We start from the raw sequence: 21152 nt of genomic DNA on the forward strand, positions 1-21152 counted from the left end.
CCAGTCATTTATGAGATCCCTCTGGCTACTACGACTGGAGATGCTACTATGGATAATGATGATGTTGAGTCTAATGCTCCTAAGACTGATGAGGAGTAGCTTGGTATTTTGTCGAGCATTTCTTTACAATAACAACGCCATTGACTCAGTTGACTAACCAAGATGTTCCCTTTGTGTGGTCCGAGGAGTGCCAGAGGAGCTTTTTGAGGCTTAAGGAGTTTCTTACCACCGCTCCTATAGTGACTCATCCAATTTAGAGTGAGGCCTTCATGGTATATTGTGAGGCATCCTGCGTTGTTTTGGGGTGTCTGTTGATATAGTAAAGCTGGGTTATTTCTTATGCATCGACAAAGCTTATGCTGCATGAGACAACTACCCCACTTATGACTTTGAGTTGGCATAATTTGTTTTCGCGCTTATGATCTAGAGGCATTACCTATATGGAGGTCATTGTGAGATCTACACTGATCAAAGGAGCCTTCAGTACATTATGACCTATAGGGATCTTAATTTGAGGCAGCACCATTGGATTGAGCTCCTAAAGGACTATGACCTCTCTATTATTTACCATCCGGGCAAGGCTAATGTAGTAGCGGACTCCTTGAGCCGGAAGGCGGGGAATATGAGTAATCTAGCCTTTTTTTTTCGGACCGACATTTGTCTTTCGACATTCAGTCCTTAGCTAATCAGATGATCAGGCTTGATGTTTCAGATTCCATTCAGGTGTTAGATTATGTGGGAGTTCAATTATCCCTTCTTGATCAACTCTGCAGTCGTCAGTTGGAGGATGAGTCTCTGGTGGCACTTAGAGATAGAGTCTTAGAAGGCGATGTAGAGCAAGCTACTTTAGATTCAGATGGGGTTTTAAGACTTTCCGGCTAGTTGTGTGTTCTAAGAGTTGGGGATTTGATTCAATTGATCCTTAGTGAGGCCCATGATTCCAGGTATTCTGTCTATTTGGGCACCTCTAAGATGTATCGTGACTTGAGGCAACATTACTGGTGGAGGGGTATGAGGAGGGACATCTCAGATTATGTATCCAATTTCTTGTGTTGCCGGCAGGTGAAGACCGAGCAATTGAGGCCTGGTGGTGTGTCGCAGAGATTACCCATTCCTGAGTAGAAGTGGGAGCACATCACCATGGATTTCATTGCGGGTTTACCTCACACTTCTAGAGGTGTTGACAACATTTGGGTCCTCATGGATCGATTGACCAAGTCAACACACTACCTTCCAGTTCATACTTCTTTCAGTTCTGAGAGGTTAGGTCGTATCTACATTCAAGAGGTAGTCCATCTTCATGGTATACCTATTTCTATCATTTCAAACCAGGGTTCACAGTTCACCTCCAGTTTTTGGAGGGTATTTCAGGAGGAGTTGGGCACCTGCGTCGATCTTAGCATAGCATTTCACCCGCAGACTAATGGCCAGTCGAAGCATACTATTATGGTTCTTGAGGATATGTTGCGTGCTTGTGTTATGGACTGTTGTCATCAGTGGGACCAGTTATTACCTTTTGGCGGAGTTTGCATGCAACAACAGCTACCATTCTAGCATTCTGATTGCCCTATTTGAGACCCTGTACAGTAGGCATTGTCGCACTCCAGTTGGTCTATTTCAATCTATGGAGCCTAGGTCACGTAGTACATACTTTTTTCAGGAGGCCTTAGTTCATGTGAGGTTAATTCAGGATATGCTCATGAAGGCTCAGAGTAGACATGAGAGTCATGTGAATTGCAAGCGTCGACCGTTGAGATTTGTCATTGTTGACCGAGTATTCTTCTGAGTATTGCCCATGAAGGGTGTGATGAGATTTGGGAGGCAGGGAAAACTTAGCCCCAGGTTCATTATGCCTTTTGAGATTTTGAGGACAGTTGGTATTGTGGCCTATGGGTTAGCTTTACCTCCAGCATTCTCAACTATTCACCTAATTTTCCATGTTTTGACGATGCATCGGTATGATTCAGATGAGTCTCATGTGTTCCAGTATGATGTCGTTGAGGTTGATGGACGCTTAACCTATATTAAGCAGTTGGTTGCTATTTTGGCTAGAGTTATGAGGCAGCTGAGGACTAGAGCCATTCATGTGGTGAAGGTCTATTGGAGGCATCGTCTGGTCGAGGAGGCTACCTGGGAGACCGAGCAGGAAATGCAAGAGCAGTTCCCCATCTTATTTGAGCCCTCAGGTACTTCTTGACTCTTACTTTCGCGAATGAAAGTCCTTTTAGTAGTGGATATTATAATGATGCTCATGGTCATTTATATTTTTATGCCTTTTTTTCATCGTTTAGAGCATTTCTGTAGTGACCACAAGTCATTTATTACTTGCTGGCACTGTTTGGTCGCCTGGTCGTTTGTTTGGGTTTTATTCCTGTTTTCCTATATTGGAGCTTTTGAAACTTGAAAAGTTGATTTCAGTCATAACCTCATGTAAATGACCTTAGATGGGAATTCTAACAGTTGCATCAGTTCTGACACTGTCAAATCAGGGTAGTAGCATGGTTGGCACGAGTCCTGAGACTTTCGTTGTGACTTTGGGACTATTTGGTGCTTTAGACTTTGAATTTTAGCTTAAGTTTGACTTTGGCAAACATGGTAAAAGGGGCAAATGATAATTCCATCAGCGCGGTTAGTTTTGAAATGCCGAGTTTTGTCCAGAACGACCCGTCGTGCGCTTCCCGGGGCTTCCGATCTTATTCTGAGGAGCATTATGGAAATTGACTAAAAATGGCATTTGAGTGTGGGGCCCACTTTTTATCGAAATGACCTTGAATGGAAATCCCGACTTTGCCATTGAGTCTGTCATATCAAATTTAGTAGGGTAGTATATCTAGCTTATTTTCATCGGGTCCCGAACAAATTTTGAAGGTCCGTTCAGGGAATTGTAAAAAAAATATAGCAAAATCTGGTGTTGTTGGTGCAGACCTTTAGCGACTAGAATTTAGTCTTTTGGCGACCAAATTTAGCTTTTAGCGACTAGAGGTGCTGTTTTCTATAGAGCGAAAAATCAAATTCAGCCTCATTTTAAAACTTCGATATCTCGCGTTCTAAACAACCATTTTGGGTGATTCAAATTTTAGTGTGTTCGAGTTTGCGTTAGCTGTGTGGGTTACTGTACGGAGCGTCACAAATCCTCCGATTGTGGTGTATCTGCGTTGTAAGTGGATGCTCGAAGTGTCTTTTTGTGTAAAGTTTTGCATTTTGGCTTGTTAATATATGGAGTTGTTTTGGGGCCCGAGAGGTTCTCCATTTTGGAACACAAGCTTAGGGGAGGGTTTAGGACGTTTTCACGGAGTTGTCCAAAAATTCAAGAATGGGTCCCACATTTTTTATTTTAACTCCGAAATTGGTCTCTCCGATATTGATGATTTTAGTGTCTAAACAACCGTGTTGATGCTGTGATTCTATTTTTGATAGTGTGGCAACAATCCGGGGCCGCTCGAAAGGAAAAAGCTCTGGTAGAGTGATTTGGAGCGCGCGCAATTGGCTTTTAAGTAGGCTACAACTTTCTTCCCTTAAGATTGAGCCGCATTGTGTAAATGCATGCTGAATTGTGTGAATCTGGGGTGGGCTGCTAGTATTTTTTCTCTTTTTCTCAGAATCCATCGTGTAAGATTGATTTTCGGGGTGATACCTTGATGTCTGAGGAGTTGTTTATTTGTGGGTATTTCTGAATTACTTGTTGGCTTGTTTATTCGTTGTTGCATGCATAGTATCTAGTTTGTTGTTTATTTTATGTTGGAATTTATCTTTTGCCTTAGTCTAGGATAGACTAGTGTTGCCTTAGACCCATGCACCTGATTGACTTTGGTATGTATCCGACGTCGATTCGGATAGACTAGGTTCTTGTAGACCTGCATAGCAGACTTGGGTCTGATAGTTGAGCCTTGCTTTGGGCCTTTTATTGCTTCTGATCCTTCTGGCTTCTCTCCCTATTTTTGAGTTTACGATGTGTTATCTGAGGCATAGTATTTTCCTGGTTTAGGTGTTTCGCTGTCGATTCTGATGTGAGGTAGTTGGTAGTGGACGTCGATCCATGATGGCTTGGTGTTAATTCACCCATTTTGATGTGGTTGGTAGTGGACGCCGATCCAAGATAGATTGGAATTTGAGATCCTCTAAGGAGTTGATTTTACCCGCAAACTCAGGATGGCATTGGTCAGTGCCCCTGGGAGTGATAGTTGACTCACCTGGCTAGCATTGGGCAAGACCCCAGGGGTGATTAGCTGGCTGGGTAGTTGGATATAAGTTACTTGAGGTCCTCTTCGGAGTTGATAGACTCGCACACTCTGTTTGGCTAGGTTAGGGCTCCTGGGAGTGTTAGATGGCACGCTTGGCTGGCTTGGGCAGGTACCCAAAGTGTAAGCCTATTGGGCAGTTCGATTAGGGCATTTGGAGGGATTGATATACCCCAACGTGGCACTCACTTGACAGGGTAATTCCTTGAAGTTGTTGGCTGGCTGGGTGGCCAGATGTGGTAGTCAGATTTGTTGACTGGGTTGGAGTTGTTGGTTGTGTCGGTTCGGAGTTGGGATTCCTTTAGGTTTTGTAGTGTTGGCTTCTCTGTGTACCTCTCGGGCTTATGGGAGTTCGTTCGGGTTCTTGTTTATTTGTACTTAAGTGTACCTTGCGGGTCTTATATGGGGCCAAGCTGGGTTTAGGTTAAATATCCTTAGACTAGCTAACTGATTGTTCTTCTCTTATTTCTATTGACCTCTATTCGCATTTGATTCTATCTTTTCCGTCTATTTTTACCTTTCTTGCTCAGTCGGCCTATGATGCCTAGTGGGTATCTATTGCTTTGGTACATATGCTACACTCTACATCTATTTTCGTGATGCAGGTCCGACCACCAGCTATCGGCGTTGAGGTCGAGCCTGCAGCAGTCTGTTCTGGAGACGAGGATGAGAACATGACGTTCTAGGGCTTCCTGTCTCCATTCCGTATTTATACATTGACTTGCCTTTTGTTGTTTGAGGCACTCTATTTTTTGTGGTCCACTATTGGGACTTGTACTCTTTCAGTAGTCCTGTATATGTGACTTCCAGGTTCTGGGAGGTATCTTGTTTATCTATAGTTTTGGGTTCACTTCCACCTTCCTCTTATGTGTTCTTATTATTTATGCTTCGCTTAGTTGAGGATAGTCCCCCCTCAATCCCATTCCTCTCAAGTTCCAGGACATGGTTAGGCTTGCCTACAGGTGGGTTGGTAGGCGCCATCATGGCTCGAGAAATCGAGTCGTGACAATTAACACATTCAATCCTAAAATTTTATAATATCAAGACGCTAATTTTTATGTGCCTGCTAATTTTTTCTCCAAGCAAAAAAAGTCTGATTCAATTTTCTTCCTTTAATAGGTCCGGAACTGTATTAGTTATCATCTAATAATTAGGGCTTTTGCAGATTAATTGAGAAATGAGATACGTAGAATTCATGGAGGCAGAGCTACCACCATCTTCTTACACAATTGCAATGGTTGGAGCAAGAAGAGATGGAGATGGCGGTGGTGGTGTTCATGGAGTGCCATGGTTTATGGCATAATGTGATGATGGAAGTACCTTTTGTACTGTTTGTTTGTTTGTTCTATACTTGGCATCCCAAGCAAAGAGAATCTTCTCGAAGGTTTCTAATGGAAGATAGCATATAGTAGCTGCTCTCTATGTCATTTTCTGACTTGTTAGCATATTCAATATCTACTAAGTATTACTTGTTATTTAAATTTTTGGTTCTGAGATTTGTACATATATCTTCATCCACAATCAAGTCTCCAAAGCTCTGCATCCATACATCTCTTTTCATGTATCAGTTCTCTATTTTTCTCAATTTAATGATTGGACCATAATTTAGACACTAAAAGCTTAGAAGATAAGCCACGAGACTTGTGATTTCTCTTTTGTCGTTTTCATGTGATATTCTACATGACTTAGAGTTTAGTTACTAACATTAGGTTGTCTAACGTGGTCTAACAAAGCAGTAAAAATAATAAGTAAAAACAGAGTATTTAGTAAATTTTATCTAACATGTTCCAAGCATTAGTAAATTTTTACCAGCTTGGTACCTGAGTCAACCATTAGTAAACCTGTACTAGCGTGGTATCTAAGGTAACCGGTAATAAAAAAAATTCAAAATCACAATGAACAACCACACTTGAAGACATAAATAAAATAAGTCGGTTCATTGCATGAGATTTATCAACATGATGTCTTTTCACACTCATCCCTTACGTTTTTCCAGCATGCAATGCACAAAAAATACTACAAAGTAGTTAACATGCATACATTACATAACTTAAAAATTAAACAAGCATTACCTATCCCGAACAAGCTTGGTTGCAGAATAATGAGCTATTTTGGGTCATTTCCACATGAGATCGCGATAGAGTTGTTATAGTGGCCACCAGCCCACTATAAGGACCCCACAATAATAGGATTTCTCCCGCTATAGTAGCTTTCATGAAGATAGAAGCTCAAAATTCTTCTCCAAATCCCCCATTTCACAACACACACTCGACTCTTGACGTTCTATAATAACCCTTCCACGTCATGTTCGATATAAAAAGTTCTACTTATCCAAATTTATTTTTGAAAAGTCACATTGGATATTTCATTGTTAGCTAAAAGAGTAACCAATTCATGCTTTGACATTATCCTTAATCCTTTCACTGACTTCCCTAGACCTTACCTTGCTCAAAGTTAATATGAGACTGGCCCAATCTAAAATTTTCAAGTCACCACCCAAAACATTTTCATACCCAGTTCTTTGACCATTGGTCTACTCATAATGAGTGAAAAGGGTATGATTGGAATTTTTCCAAGTATAATTCATGAAAGGCGTGTTGAGATTTGGGAGGCGGGGCACGTTTATCCCTAGGTACATAAAGCCATTTGAGATTCTCCAAATTATTGGTGATGTTGCTTATGATTTGTCCTTACCTCATGTATTTTTAGCTATTCGTCCAATTTTTCATGTGTTTATGATTCAATGTTATTTTCCTTACGAGCTTCATGTGCTTTGGTATGACTCAGTTAGTTGGATGATCATTTGACCTTTGTGGAGGAGCCAATTGTTATTTTAGCTAGAAATGGGAGGCGATTGTGTTCGAGGGACATTCTTGTCGTTAAGGTTCAGTGGAGACATCGGAAAGTTAAGGAAGCTATATGGGAGACCAAGCACAAGATGTGAGTTCAATCTCCCTGCCTATTCAAACATTCACCCTTCAATTTCAAGGAAAGAAATTCTTTTAGTAGTGGATATTGTAATGACCCACTAGGTCATTATCCCCATATATTGTATTTTCGGAATTTAGAGCTTCTCTATAGCAACCCCAAGTAATTTATGACTTGTCGAAACAATAGTTCCAGTCATTTATTTGTTTTTTATGCATGTTTCAGCGTTTTGATGTTTGATCGGTTGAATTTGGTCAAAACATCATGTAAACGTCCTCAAAATATAATTTTGATTGTTTCGTTAGCTCCCAAAAATTGAGTTTTGTATAGAAGTACCTTTAGTTCAAGTGTCGAGGCTTCTTAATTGATTACGAGATACCTTGTGGATTTTAACTAAAATGAAGCTTTATGTGTGGGACTCACTTTTTGTTGTGATGACCTCCATTGGAAGTTTTGACATCGCCACTGAGTCCTTAATACTGAATTTGGTGGGGGTAGTATAGTTCATGGCATGTATGGTCTCCAAATGAATCTTAAGCACCTCGTTATAGAAGTGTTAAACTTTGTGACATAGCTGACGCAACAACATCTGGTGTAGGTGAAATCCTTCATCGAGGTCACGATGAAGACCTCTATGACCATGAAGGAAAATTTACCTACTCATCGGAGTCGTGTGGCATTTTCGCGGTCACGATAAGCATGATGACTGGGTGGACCAACTTTGGTCAAAACGATCGCACGGTTTGACCTCGGTGATCATTATGGTCTCACTTTTATAAGGTCATGGTTTCTACCCTAGGCATCATAATAGTGATGAAGAGTTTCATCTAAATAAATGAAACCAGCCCTGAATATTAGCTCACAAGTTCACATTTTAAAAGGTGATTTCTTCATCAATTGAGCTACGTTTGAGATAAATTCTTGTGCGATTTGTTGGTAATTGTTGTCTTTTTCAAGCTAGATCCATTGAAGGAGCATTGTGGACTTGTTATTACGGTAATTTCTTGTTCCGACCCCCTTTTCTATCTTTTTAATAGTGGTTTTGACCCTTATGCTTGTGAAGGCTATTTTGGCATCATTTGGGCTCGGAATGTGCCTAATATATCGGGACAAGTTCCTTAATCTTATAAGGACTCGTTGATGGTGTTAATTTTTTAATTCCCATGCGGGGCCCATGGGCCCATTTTTAATCCAATGTTGGGTCTGTGATTTTATTATGCAATAATGGTTTTGTTTCGATTGTATTAACATCGTGAACTTAAATTTGACAGTAGGGTAGTGATAAAAGGTGGTTTGGAAGGGTAAATCTTTGATTAAGTAGATTTTGGGGTTCACACAATTGACATCGAAGTAGGATATGCCTTACCAATATTATATTGTTCTTGTTATAGTATTAACATGGTGTTTAGCTAGTTTTGGGAGGGTTGTTAGTATTATTCATGTTTAGTTGATAGAATTATCGCCCTAGCTTTCATCTTCAGGTAGTTCAGGGGAATTAAGCATGTTTTAACTTACCTTTCATTCCTATCATGCCATGTTGATGATTTATGGTTGTTATATGGTTATTTATGATTATTATTAGCCTTGGTCTAGGCTTAGGCTAGTGATTTCCATAAAACTTCTATTCGGTGTTGTTTGGCTTAGAAAATCCTTCATTGTCGACTCATATGGTTCTAGCTCCTTGAAGACTTATGCAGTAGACTTGGGTATAATAGTGCAGATCCTAGATCGATTACATTTTTTATTACATTTTTGACCTTATAAAATTTGATCCATAATCTCTTTATGTTATGGCCCTGGTGTGATTAGGTTATGACTTTTGGCCTTTGTGGATTCTTTTGAGTTCGACTCAGATTTCTAGCTTGATTGAGTCCTTTGTGACTCTAATTTTGGGTTTCAATTCACGGCATATCCTTATGATGATGATACCTTTTGACTCCTAGATTGAGTCCTTTCTAACTTCTGTAATAGTGGTTTTGACCCTCATGCTTTTGGAGGCTATTGTTTCATCATTTGGTCTCAGAATGTGCCCAATTTTTTGGCATCGGTTCCTTCAGATAATAGGTGTCATTCCTCGAGTCTACATGTTGGACGTGGCTAGCACTCGAAAACCACCACTGGTCCCCATGTAAACCTTTGTCCTGGCTCACAACTCAGCAGAAGACTTACTCAAGTAAAATAGGAGCTCAATTGTAAAGATTAACTCATAAAGTCTCAATAACTTATTAACTCAATAGATGTCTTGAAAGTATCTAAATGAACAAAACAATCAACTCAAAATCTTTCAAACATTAACAAGGGAAAATGGGGAAAAGGAATCTTTATCTACTACTGTCTATAAGGCCTCTAATAATACAATAGATGTTGGTACAAGACCCCGACAACATATCAACAACAAAACAATAATGTGAAGTCCTCTGAAAAGCAAGGAGGATCACAAAAGCTAGTGGGAATGCAATAGGATCAACGGAGCACCTATTGATGACCCTAAACACGTGTATCTGCATCATGAAAATATGCAGGTCGAATGACATCAGTATATTGAATGTAGGATCATGTAAGTGGAAAACTAAAACTAATAGGTACATGTACTGATACTTTAGGAAGACATAATAACCTCATCTCAACAAAAATGTGAAAGCAACAATAAATGATGCAATATAGCAAGCTTTTAAAATAGTAAATATCAACTCAATATGTATAGTATACAATAAATAAACTCTTTACTCTTATTTGCGAGATTTTCTAACCGACAACCATCACTGTAAGCTACGTGATGATATAACGTCTCTCCCACGCTGCCAAAACTATCATATACCTTGTCGGGGTATAGAACACCTCAACTAAGTGGATCCACTAATATATGCTTAAAAACAATAAGAAATCATCTAAAAAGTATGACCCTTTACCCATGTTGGCATACATGGTTTATGATGATTTTGAATTGTCTGAATTGATCCTAATATCGATGCTCAATACTACTCCCAATAATATATATAACTCAGACACAAATGCTTAAAAACATAACTCTTTCTCCATTGAAGTAATTACTCAAAAGATCCTCCTAAAAGAGGTAATACTCTGAAACTCCTTAGAAACCTAAATTCTTGGCGAAAATCCTCAAAACTCGAATGAACGTTTGAAACCTTATTCTTCTTCACCTCTTGAAATGCTTCTCTCAACCCTAAGCATTTAGGAATGAATGGAAACTGATCTCAATCAGTTTAGACCCCTATTTGGGTGAGTGAAATGTCTAGGCCTAGTGGGGGTAAGGAAAAGACCAAAATACCCCTCCTTAAAACGGATGAAATGCTTTAACTAGAGAGGTTGCACTCAAATGGGTATAACTCCTTCATCCGAACTCGAAATTTAGCAAACTTAGTGGCGTTGGAAAGAGGACTCAAATACCTTAGATTTGATATTCATGAGTAACCTAACTCATTTTGTGTTGAAAGTTATGGTCATTTGAAGTTTACCTAACACTTAAAACTGAAGTTTTTTTCTTGTACGAATATCTAGTTGACTTTTCGAAGTACGAGATGTTACATTATCTCTCCCTTGGGAACATTTGTCCTCAAATGAGATCACACTAAGACAAAAAGAAAAGGGGAAGAATGTAACACCCCAGCTCAAGTACACAACACGCAATTCACATAACTCAGCATATTAACTTAAAGATTACTTTACAAAGGATTAGTAACTTTATTTAGAATTTCTACGGAAGGGAAGAGATGTGGGTATCTCTTATTCATATCCTCCTTGGCTTCCCAAGTCACTTTATCTACAAATTGATTCCTCCATAAGACCTTTATTGATGAAACCTCTTTGGTCCTCAACTTGCGAACCTAACGTTCAAGAAGCTGAACAGGCACCTCCTCATAAGATAGGTTGTCCTTAATACCAATATTCTCAGTAGGAAAAATGAGTGAAGGATCTCCAATACACTTCATTCAACATATAAATGTGAGACACCGAATGGAGTGCTGCTAACTCTAACGGTAGCTCCAATTCATAAGGTACATTGCCAATTCTCTTGGAAATCCAGTAAGGACCAATATACCGGGGAATGAGTTTCCCCTTCTTGCCAAATCTCATAACACTCTTCATGGGTGAAACATTCAAGCAAACCCAATCATCCACCTCAAACTCTATGTCTATTCTCCTAACATCTGTATAGTATTTATGATGACTTTGCACTGTCTTTAACCTTTCCTGAATAATCTTCACCTTTTCCATGGCTTGATGAACAAAATATGGTCCTATCAACTCAGCTCACCAACCTCGAACCAACCAATAGGAGATCTACATCTTCTCTCATAAAGACCCTCATAAGGAGCCATATGTATACTGGAGTGATAGCTATTGTTGTAAGCAAACTCTATGAGAGGCAAGTGGTCATCCCAATTACCTTTAAAGTCTTAGACACATTCCCTCAACATATACTCTAAGGTCTAAATCGTGCATTCTACTTCACCATTAGTCTAAGGATGAAAAGCAGTACTCAAATTTACCATCAAACCCAAAACATTCTGAAAACACATCCAAAATTGAGTGGTGAATTGTGCACCTCTATCTGATATGATAGACATAGGAACTCCATGCAGTCGGACTATATCCTGGATGTATAATTTAGCATAATCTATAGTTGAATTGGTAGTCTTTACTAGCAACCAATGGGCTGATTTAGTCATTTGATCTACAATCACTTAAATAAAATCATATTGCCTACAAGATCACAGAAAGCCAGTAAGGAAATCCATGTTGATCATGTCCCACTTCCATTCCAGAATATCTATATTCTGAGCCATACCACCTGGTGTTTGGTGTTCTACCTTAACTTGTTAACACTTTGGGCACTTAGCAATGAAATCTCTAATACATCTCTTCATACTACTCCACCAATAGACTTCTCTTAAGTCACGATACATCTTTGTGGACGAGATGGATCCAATATCTGGAGCTATGAAATTTCTGCATGATCCACTCTTGGAGCTCATCCACCTTTGGCACACAAAGTCTACCTTGGTACCTCAACACACCATCTCCCCCTTGTTCAAAAGCCATCACCTTTTGGTTAAGAACATTCACCTTTAATTCAAGCAGAACAGGGTCTTGGTCTTTTTCCTCCTTCACTTTAGACACTAGTGATGATTCAGCCCCATTCATCACTACCATTTCACCTTTTTTGGAATATAACTACCAGACTCCCAATCGTGCAAGTCTGTACTCATCTTTGGCCAATTATTTCTTGCCTTCGTCAACATGGGTAGTACTTCCCATAGATAATCTGATCAAAGCATCAGCAACAACATTAGCCTTACCAAGGTGATAGAGGATACTCAATTGGTAATCCTTTAATAACTCTAAACACCTCTTCTATCTAAGATTAAACTATTTTTGACTAAAAATATAATGAAGACTCTTGTGATCGTAACAACATATACATGAACATCATAGAGATAGTAATTCCATATTTTCGAAGCAAATGTTACAGCAGTCAACTTGACATCATGATTTGGGAAATTTTTCTTGTAAATCTTCAGTTGTCTGGAGGCATAGGCTATACCTTACCATTCTGCATCAATACACAACCAAGTCCAAATCTAGACCCATAAGCTTCAGACCATTGAAACTTTACCACCTTTTGAGTCAACTTTGTCAACGGGGATGAAATGGATTAAAACCCCTCAACAAACCTTCTGTAATAACCAGCCAATCCCAAGAAACTCCTTATATCAGTTGGAGATGTAGGTCTGCGCCAGTTCTGCACTACTTCAATCTTTTGAGTATCAACTCGAATTCCTACTCCAAATAAAATGTGGCCTAAGAATGCCACGATCTCAAGCCAAAACTCACACTTAGAAAATTTAGCATACAACTCTCTATCCTTGAGAGTTTGGAGAACTATCCTGAAATGACTAGAATGATCTTCCTCATTCCTCGAATAAATCAAAATGTCATCAATGAATACAATTACAAACATGTCGAGACATGGCTTAAATATTCATAAGATTCATGAACATTGTAGGATAATTTTTTAAGCCAAAAGACATAACAAGAAACTCATAATCACCATAACGGGTCCTAAATCTTATCTTTGGGATGTCACTTTCTTTCACTCTCAACTGATGATAGCCAGAACTGAGGTCTATCTAGAAAAACAAGTGGCACCCGGGAATTGATAAAAAAGATCATCAATTCTTAGAAGAGGGTGCTTACTTTTTATAGTGACCTTGTTCAACTGGCGGTAATTAATACGAATTCTAAGAGAACCATCTTTCTTCCTCACCAATAAGACTGGAGCACCCCAAGGTGAGACACTAGGTCGAATAAAACATTTATCAAGAAGATCTTTCAAATGGACTTTTAACTCAGCTATAGTCATTCTATATGGTGGAATAGAGGTAGGTCGAGTATCAGGAAGAATCTCTATGCCAAAATCTATTTCCATCTCGGAGGGACTCAAGGAAGATCATCTCGAAAGACCTATGGAAACTCACTAATAAAGAGAACTGACTGAATATGTGGTGTCTCAACACTAGAGTCATTCACTCAGAGTAAGTGATAGATGCACCCCTACGAGATTAACTTTCTAGCCTTAATGTATGAAATGAAATGACCCTTAGGCACTGTTGAACTACTCCTTCACTCTATAATAGGCTCATTAGGAAACTAAAACTTGACTACTCGAGTTCTACAATCAACTTAGGTATAACAAGCATGAAGTCAGTCCATACCTAGAATAATACCACAGTCCACCATGTATAACTTGACTAAGTCATCCATGGTGTTCTAGTAATTAACACAGATGACATAATCACGATAAACTCTCTCGGATATAATAGATTCACCAATAGGTGTGGAAACACTAAACGACTCAAGAAGTTGTTCCGAAAGAATATTGAACCTTATAGCTATGTACGAAGTCATAAAAGATAGACTTGCACCTGGATCAAGTAATTCATGCACATCAAAAGTAAATACTTTGATCATATCGGTGGCTATATCTGGTGAATTCTCCTATTCTTGGCTACTGGTTATAGCATACAGACGGTTTGTTCCTTTGCATGTCCCTAATGTAGCTTTTTTTGGTAAAGCTTTATCTACGGGAGCCGCTGAAGAATATTGGGCTTTATTGCCCCTATTTGCATTACCCTGCCTGTTCTTAGGGAACTCTCTCATTAAGTGACATGACAGTCAACACTTGAAACAACTATTGGAGCCATCATGACACGCTTCTGGGGGGTTTCTATCATACTTAGCACTTGTAAGAGTCCAATTACCTCTTTGTGCCACACTACCTTGAGACTGAGTAGGTCTAGCTCTGGAGTTCTGGGGGTTCTGGTTCCTGAAGTCACATATGTTCCTTAGTGCAGGTGCACTAGCTGATGATGGTGTAGGTCTGGTTTGCCTTTCCTGAAATGATGACCAGTTCATATTACTGGTCTTCAACTATCTAGACTCATGACATGTAGTCTTATCCCTCTTGTTATGGAACTCCTCTCTATCTTTCATATTATATTTCTTAACCTATTGCACAGGGATCATAAGCATGGTAATGTCAATATCTTCTATCAACATACCTGTCTTGCCCTCCGTACTTGACAAGAGAGACAACCCAGATTCAAAAAGACTCATCATACTTCTCATATTTTCCACCATCTCCGGAGCATTAAGGGAAAGTTGAATGAACTTGAGGTTGTACTCATGCACACTCATGTCCTCCTATTTAAGATTCATAAATTCTCTTACCTTCGCTTCCCTTAGTTTGCAGGGAAATAAGTGCCCTAGGAAGGCACTTTCAAAGACAGTCCAGCTCACAAGTGGTGCCCTTTCAGCGCTGCTCTACTTCCATTGATCGTACTAAATACTAGAAACACCCCTGAGTTGGTATGCAGCTAAATCCATACGCTCAACATCAGCAACATGCATAACCTCAAACATCTTCGACAGCTCCTCCAGAAAGTTCTCCAGACCCTCAATGACATTTGACCCTGTGAATTCTAGAGTATTCATTCTTAATAACTCATGGATCCTGGATGTATCAGCAACATCCTGAAAACCCACTCTTTGTTGACCAGCTTGATTGGACACAACTTGACTCAACATTTGGATAGCATCTCGGAACTGAAGATTGGTGACCACTCCTTCAATGGGTTGCACATCTGGTGCATTAGGTACCCCTTGATCTTAAAGATCAACCTTTCTCCTTGCAAACGACCTCAAACAACTCTTCATGAACCATGATCTGAAAAGATACGCACAAGCACAAATTAAAAAGAAACTTTTATAAAGTTGAACTCTATTGTAGGAAAGAGAGTAAGAAGGAAGTGATATGTTTCCTAAATATTGTAGCCTCCTAATGATAGATGTGACGCGCTTCACACAAATAACAAGGATTCTACAGACATAACTTCATAGACATCCTAGGACTCTTAACTCTATGCTCTATAACCAAGTTTTTCACTCCCCGAGTCTACACTGTGGACGTGGCCGGCACTCGAGAACCATCATTGGTTCCCAACAAAACCCTTGGTCTGGCTCAAAACTCAATGAAAGACTTTCAAGTAAAATAGGAGCTCAATTGTAAATATTAACTCATAAAGTCTCAATAACTGATTAACTCAATAGATGTTTGAAAGTATCTAAATGAACAAAACTATCAACTCTGAGGGTTTGTGATTGGCTTTGAGGTATGCCTCAATCTATTTTCTTGATTGCGCTTCTTAAATAATGCCTAGAATAAATTTCATGTAATTTTGAATTTTATTTGCCGGGTATTTAGATTTCTTCTTGTTGTCCTATCTTTTCCCGATTCCCTAAGAGCCTTGGGCTTAGTGTGGATATTGGGATCCTTAATTTAAGCTTGTAGCTTTGCTTGTGGTGTAGATGATATTTCTTAGGCTTGATACATTATGGACATAGAATAGGTTGCACCTTAAATACCTTAACTTGTGTTTTATCGCCTTGTAATTTTGATTAGCTCCCTATAAGGTTTGCAATAGGTCTCCCTCCTTGTGTTAGTTCATATGACCTTGATGCCTCGTCATAGCCAGGGGTTGGTCCTAGTTTTTCTCTTTCACATACTAGAGTAGTATGATTGGGTTGCGGCATCGTCCCTTGAGTTGTTCCCCCTTTATTGATTTGAAGGCTCTTCTTGACCGTTTCACTTGTTGTTTAGCGGTAGGCTTGTTGTACTCATATTGAGCTTGATTGTATTGATAGGCCTGAGTCCGTATGCAAGGACCAGTTAAACAAAAGGTTAGTACTCTTCGTCTTTGGTAGAATGTCATAGTTGACCTTATATTTATTTGTTGTTTGGATGTTGGTTATGACATGCATTATTTATTCATTGTCATGGGTTTTGTGGTACAATTTCGGTTCATGCATAGACATATTTATCATACATGATGAGATACTCTTTTACTCGACTTTTATTCTAAACTTGTTTTAACGAGAGTCGTACCACCTGGACCATTCAATTTATTGTTTTTTCAGATTACAGGGTGTTAGGGATGTGCTCCTTTCATACTTGAGATATTGAAGGCATCTGGAATGTGCTCAGTTTTTACTTGACTAGCCCACGCGTCGACACCTTTTCTTGCCTAATTCTGTCTACTTATGATCCTCTACAGAATCAGCATGCCATAACACTTGGATTCACGTCGAAGCAGTGTATATGGACTACCCGCGTCCCCTATGAGCCCCTCTGGCTGTCAATACCATAGTATTGGATGATGGATCTCGATGGGTCCCACCTCACCCGCACGGTAGGGAGGTAGGTCAATACAATTTGATATAGATGGTTATTGACGGTCCTATTACATCCTCTTCATTTATATGCATTGACTATCACTAGTATACCTGTTTGTTGATTGTACCCTCCTATTTATTAGGGTCAGTTGGGTTGTGTTTGTTGTTTGTACCTTCTGGGCTTATGGCGGTTCGGTTAGGTTATTGTTTGACGATATTTTGTTCTCTGTTATTGTTTTCTTGTTACCTGATAGGCTTTGAATTTAGAATATTGGTTGTGGGTCCTCCTAACCCTGGGTAGTTTACTGTAGCTGATGACTTGCAAACATTTTCAAATTACTTTTGACGATGACAACATGAACCAGGTTCACATGCATGTACTAGACTTGAAATAAAAAGGAGCGGGAAAGATTACGCAAACACATATGAAATAGGAAACTAATTTCAAACAGCAATCCAAGTCAAATAAGGAGAAGAATAAAGGCATATGAATCCGAGATGGAAAAGGAAGGAGCTAAACAAGTCCTATAAGGAAAAAGATTATTTTTTCTAGGAAACACTAATTTTTTTCCTTGTAGAAGTCGACTAAGGCATAATCCACTTCTTCAAAATGACAAAATCAAAGAAGAGAAGATTGGCTTTTTGCTATCACAAATTGAGAGATTTTTCCAACAAACACAAAGCGACGTGAGCGATAGAGAGGCGATAAGAAAGAAGAACTAGAGTTAAGTTTTCTTTCTAGAGTTGAGTTTGCATTCTTTCATTGTAGAATAAGTGCTTAGGAATTAGGGTTCCAAGTTTCAAAAAGAGAGGTCTGAGAATTGTAACAAAAAGTGGGTTTGGCTTCTTGGAGAGTAGAGTCCTCAATTATAATTAATCGTCGAAGAGTAAAGCTACTAGAGTTAGTTCCTTTTATTGTTAAGTTGTAATCCTTAATTGTTCTTGAAACTAATAAAAGAGTAGTGGTTTCCACGATAAAAGAACTGTTTTATTGTGTTGTGTTGAGTGTTTATCAAGAGGGATGTAGTAGATGTTATCATGACATATACTTAAAGCTTCAAGTTGTTTCTTAAACTCCTACATTATTTGTGTATACAAGTTAAATTCTTTATGTTATCAATACATAAAACTTAAATCCTTCCCAATTTATAAAAGTTATATTAAACTCAAGAGAGTGGAATAATAGTCAATAAAGTTATGAACTGTGGTAAATAAGGTTAAAATCGCACCAAGTTTAGAAACAAGATCTAATGCAGAAGAATGTACAAATACAGGTAGGTGCATGCCTACTGGAAAAAATAGGATGTGGTCATTGAACTATTCAATTATGTAATCAATAAGGTCTTAAATCTGTAGCAAAATAGAAGTAAGTATACTTTTTTATGCTCTATTATGAGCTAGAAACTTCGGATATATTCAAATTAAATATTAACACAATAATTTTTTACATTTGCATTAAGACCTAAACCTAAAGAAAGTTGAAAATAAAATTGGAAAACATTATCCTCCGTGTCAAACACACCCTGATTAGGCAAGTTTTTTCTCTTACTTGGAGTTCATAAATTTTAGACAGTACTTCAACGAAACTGTGTTAAAGGAGGACAAACTCATAATAAGAAAGGAAGCATCACTAAGGATATGAGAGCAGCACATGAAGTGAAAATTTTACACGCATCACGGTTCAAAGATAGAACCATATCATAGACAAAAGCTTTTTGTTGGTTTATCCAAAATGAAAAGAAAAAAAAACATGAATGTAAGGACAGAGCTAGTTAGAATATCACTTGTACTGGAGTCTTGAGCTTTGATGAAATGACACCGCACAAACCTCTATTATCTGGCCCTGATAGTGACACACACTTGTTCCAGGTAAGTTTAGTAATCAAAACTACCCAAAACAATATTGCAGTTGCTATTTTTTTTATGTCATCATAAAATAATCACAAGGTATGAACCAACTACTACTAATTTATACCTAAGTAAAATAACTAAAGGGAAATAAGGCTTCATCATCACAACAGAAAGACCAAAAAAAGGGAAAAAGTAGCCACAACTAAGTCAGTTTGTTGTAATATGGGCTTAAAACCATTAGTGAAAGGTTTTATTGTGTTTCATCCAACTTCAAGTACATTCATCATACTTATGAGCAAAACACTATTAAAATAAAAAGGACTAGGTGATAGAAAAATAAAATAATATTTAACACAACATGATTGCCACCCGACTTATATTGACTGCCAGTAGAAGCGTAGTTAGAAGCCCATATGGGGTTGTCCGAAGCTAGTTTTTTTTTAAAAATAGTGTATTTGTGTTAATAAATCTATAGTGTGTGTATATATATATATATAGATATATATAGAACCCATAAAGTTCTCATCAAGTGAAATCTTGTATCTAACTAATAGTAAAATAATTTGATTGAATTGTCTGATTTAATTAAAAAGGCAATGTAAATAATAATATGTACACTCAAGTCAGAATCTGAATGCTAACATTGAGATTGAAATTCACAAACATCCACTCGGCTAGAAAGAGTGATAAAATTTGTCCATGTGGCGTAAATAGTTGATCATAATTTAGGTAGGAAACACAAATACATAACAGTTCAAGTATGAAGCTCGAACATACTACGCATATCACACAATCAACACAAAAACTGCTTCATATACATTGATAACGCATATGCTACCACAAATATCTTAGCAAAAAGGCAACAGAAAAGGTAAGTGTTCTTAAGCTGAAATACATACAAACCTCATATGTCACCTTGTCACCACCAATTGCAAAGTGCTCGAGTTTGAGATTTCATAATATTTTAGATATAATATGAACGACCCATGGTTGTGGTCCTTACTGTAAGAAGTCCTTACCTTACAAGCAATGTCATGCAGCTAACGTAAAGAATTCATATCATTTAGTAAAGTCAAGAAGTTTGACTATGGTTAAGATACAGATATTAGACTCTTTAGTTTTTAAGAAATGGAGGCGACAAAAAATAAATACACAAGTAAATTAATCTCATCATTTTTCTCTTGTAAGAAATTTTAAACCCAAGCCTGTTGCAGAACAACAATATACAACACATAATATGCATATTAGAGCATTTTGTAAAATACACATGTTAATTAGAATTTTGTACATCTGGCTGTGAAAAAAATGCATGATTTAGCCCAAAGATGAATAAGCAAAACAATTTACTTCTCTAATCTGCACATGGATTAAGTGTTTCGTTCATCCAAATCTAATCGTGGAATATTAAGAAGAAGTAACAAAAGTAACACCAACACCTTCTAGAAGTAGCCTCTAATTTTTGAGCACTCTTATAGATCAATTGTTGTTGTTGGATATAAAGAACAGAGGTCGGTTGAGGAAGGTTTCTATTAATGGTTTGGGCCTTTCCTACTCCATTATCTTAAATTTCTTTAGTGGTGAATTTGGTTACTGCTCATTCAGGGTTCCTTGTACTCAATACCTAAGTTCATGAATTCTTCTTCTAACAATATGAATTGTGTTCTTTCAAGCATGAGTAGCTAAATCCACAACTAGGGTTGTGAGAACTATGATCAATTAACAACGTATGAATAATAACTAAGTGATTCTTGACTAGTGTTGATGCATGTATTGGTAATTCTTTCGTGTAGAAGTCTTTTTAATGGTGACAACGTTAGAACTCACCGTATTGCTACTTACCGGACCAAGGGGGTAGTTAATAAGAAAAGAATTATCAACAGAGATTTAGTGTGATACTATCTAATATACTAATGTCAATTGGTGCAAGGGTGAAAACTAAGTCATACATTGATGTGATGTCTAATATGAGGTAAAGGTAAGGGTTAGTAAATTATACACACGTAGCCGGACCATGGTGCGGGGTGACATTCTCTATTTGGCGGACTAAGCACTTAGGGATACCTAACTTACCACTTTGCATGTGATACACTAGGAAAGGATTACTATTATTAGGATTATCGTGTTAAGAGTTTATGGGGAACACATACTCCCTAGTTTCTCTCTCTCATTGATAACAACAAAAGTTTGAATCTTGTTCAGTGGTGACTTAACAACAATCAGTTATTTGTTACACAACCCCACCCCCCTTTTACTTACTTGTCTCGCAAATAAGTTGACTAAACGAATATAATTATGAGTTAAGTTTAAGTCTAAACCATATTCCTCGTGGGATCGACCCCAACCTACAAGTTGGGTTCTTTACTTGATAATGATCGCTTATGC

General features: G+C 38.2%; 1 protein-coding gene across 1 annotated transcript; it reads right to left on the bottom strand.

Moving 5' to 3' along the window:
• Window positions 1-14186: 14186 nt before the first annotated feature.
• On the bottom strand, window positions 14187-15275 carry LOC125837574 (uncharacterized). Its single transcript, XM_049516669.1, has 4 exons — window positions 15038-15275; window positions 14750-14766; window positions 14450-14582; window positions 14187-14341 (listed from the first exon to the last, which is right to left on the bottom strand). Exons 1-4 carry the CDS (start codon window positions 15273-15275, stop codon window positions 14187-14189), a joined length of 543 nt encoding a protein of 180 aa, XP_049372626.1.
• Between the last annotated feature and the right edge of the window lie 5877 nt (window positions 15276-21152).

This window comes from Solanum verrucosum, unplaced genomic scaffold, assembly GCF_900185275.1.
Source record: "Solanum verrucosum unplaced genomic scaffold, falcon-dt-bn FXZP01000131.1, whole genome shotgun sequence".
NCBI classification, from domain to species: domain Eukaryota; kingdom Viridiplantae; phylum Streptophyta; class Magnoliopsida; order Solanales; family Solanaceae; genus Solanum; species Solanum verrucosum.

Bases quoted from the DNA above. Each gene is read 5' to 3' on its own strand.
- LOC125837574 (XM_049516669.1), bottom strand. From the start codon at position 15,275: ATGTTGAGTCAAGTTGTGTCCAATCAAGCTGGTCAACAAAGAGTGGGT. The intron at 14,342-14,449 runs GTAATTGGACTC...ACTTAATGAGAG, and splicing joins AGGTAGTGTGGCACAAAGAG to AGTTCCCTAAGAACAGGCAG.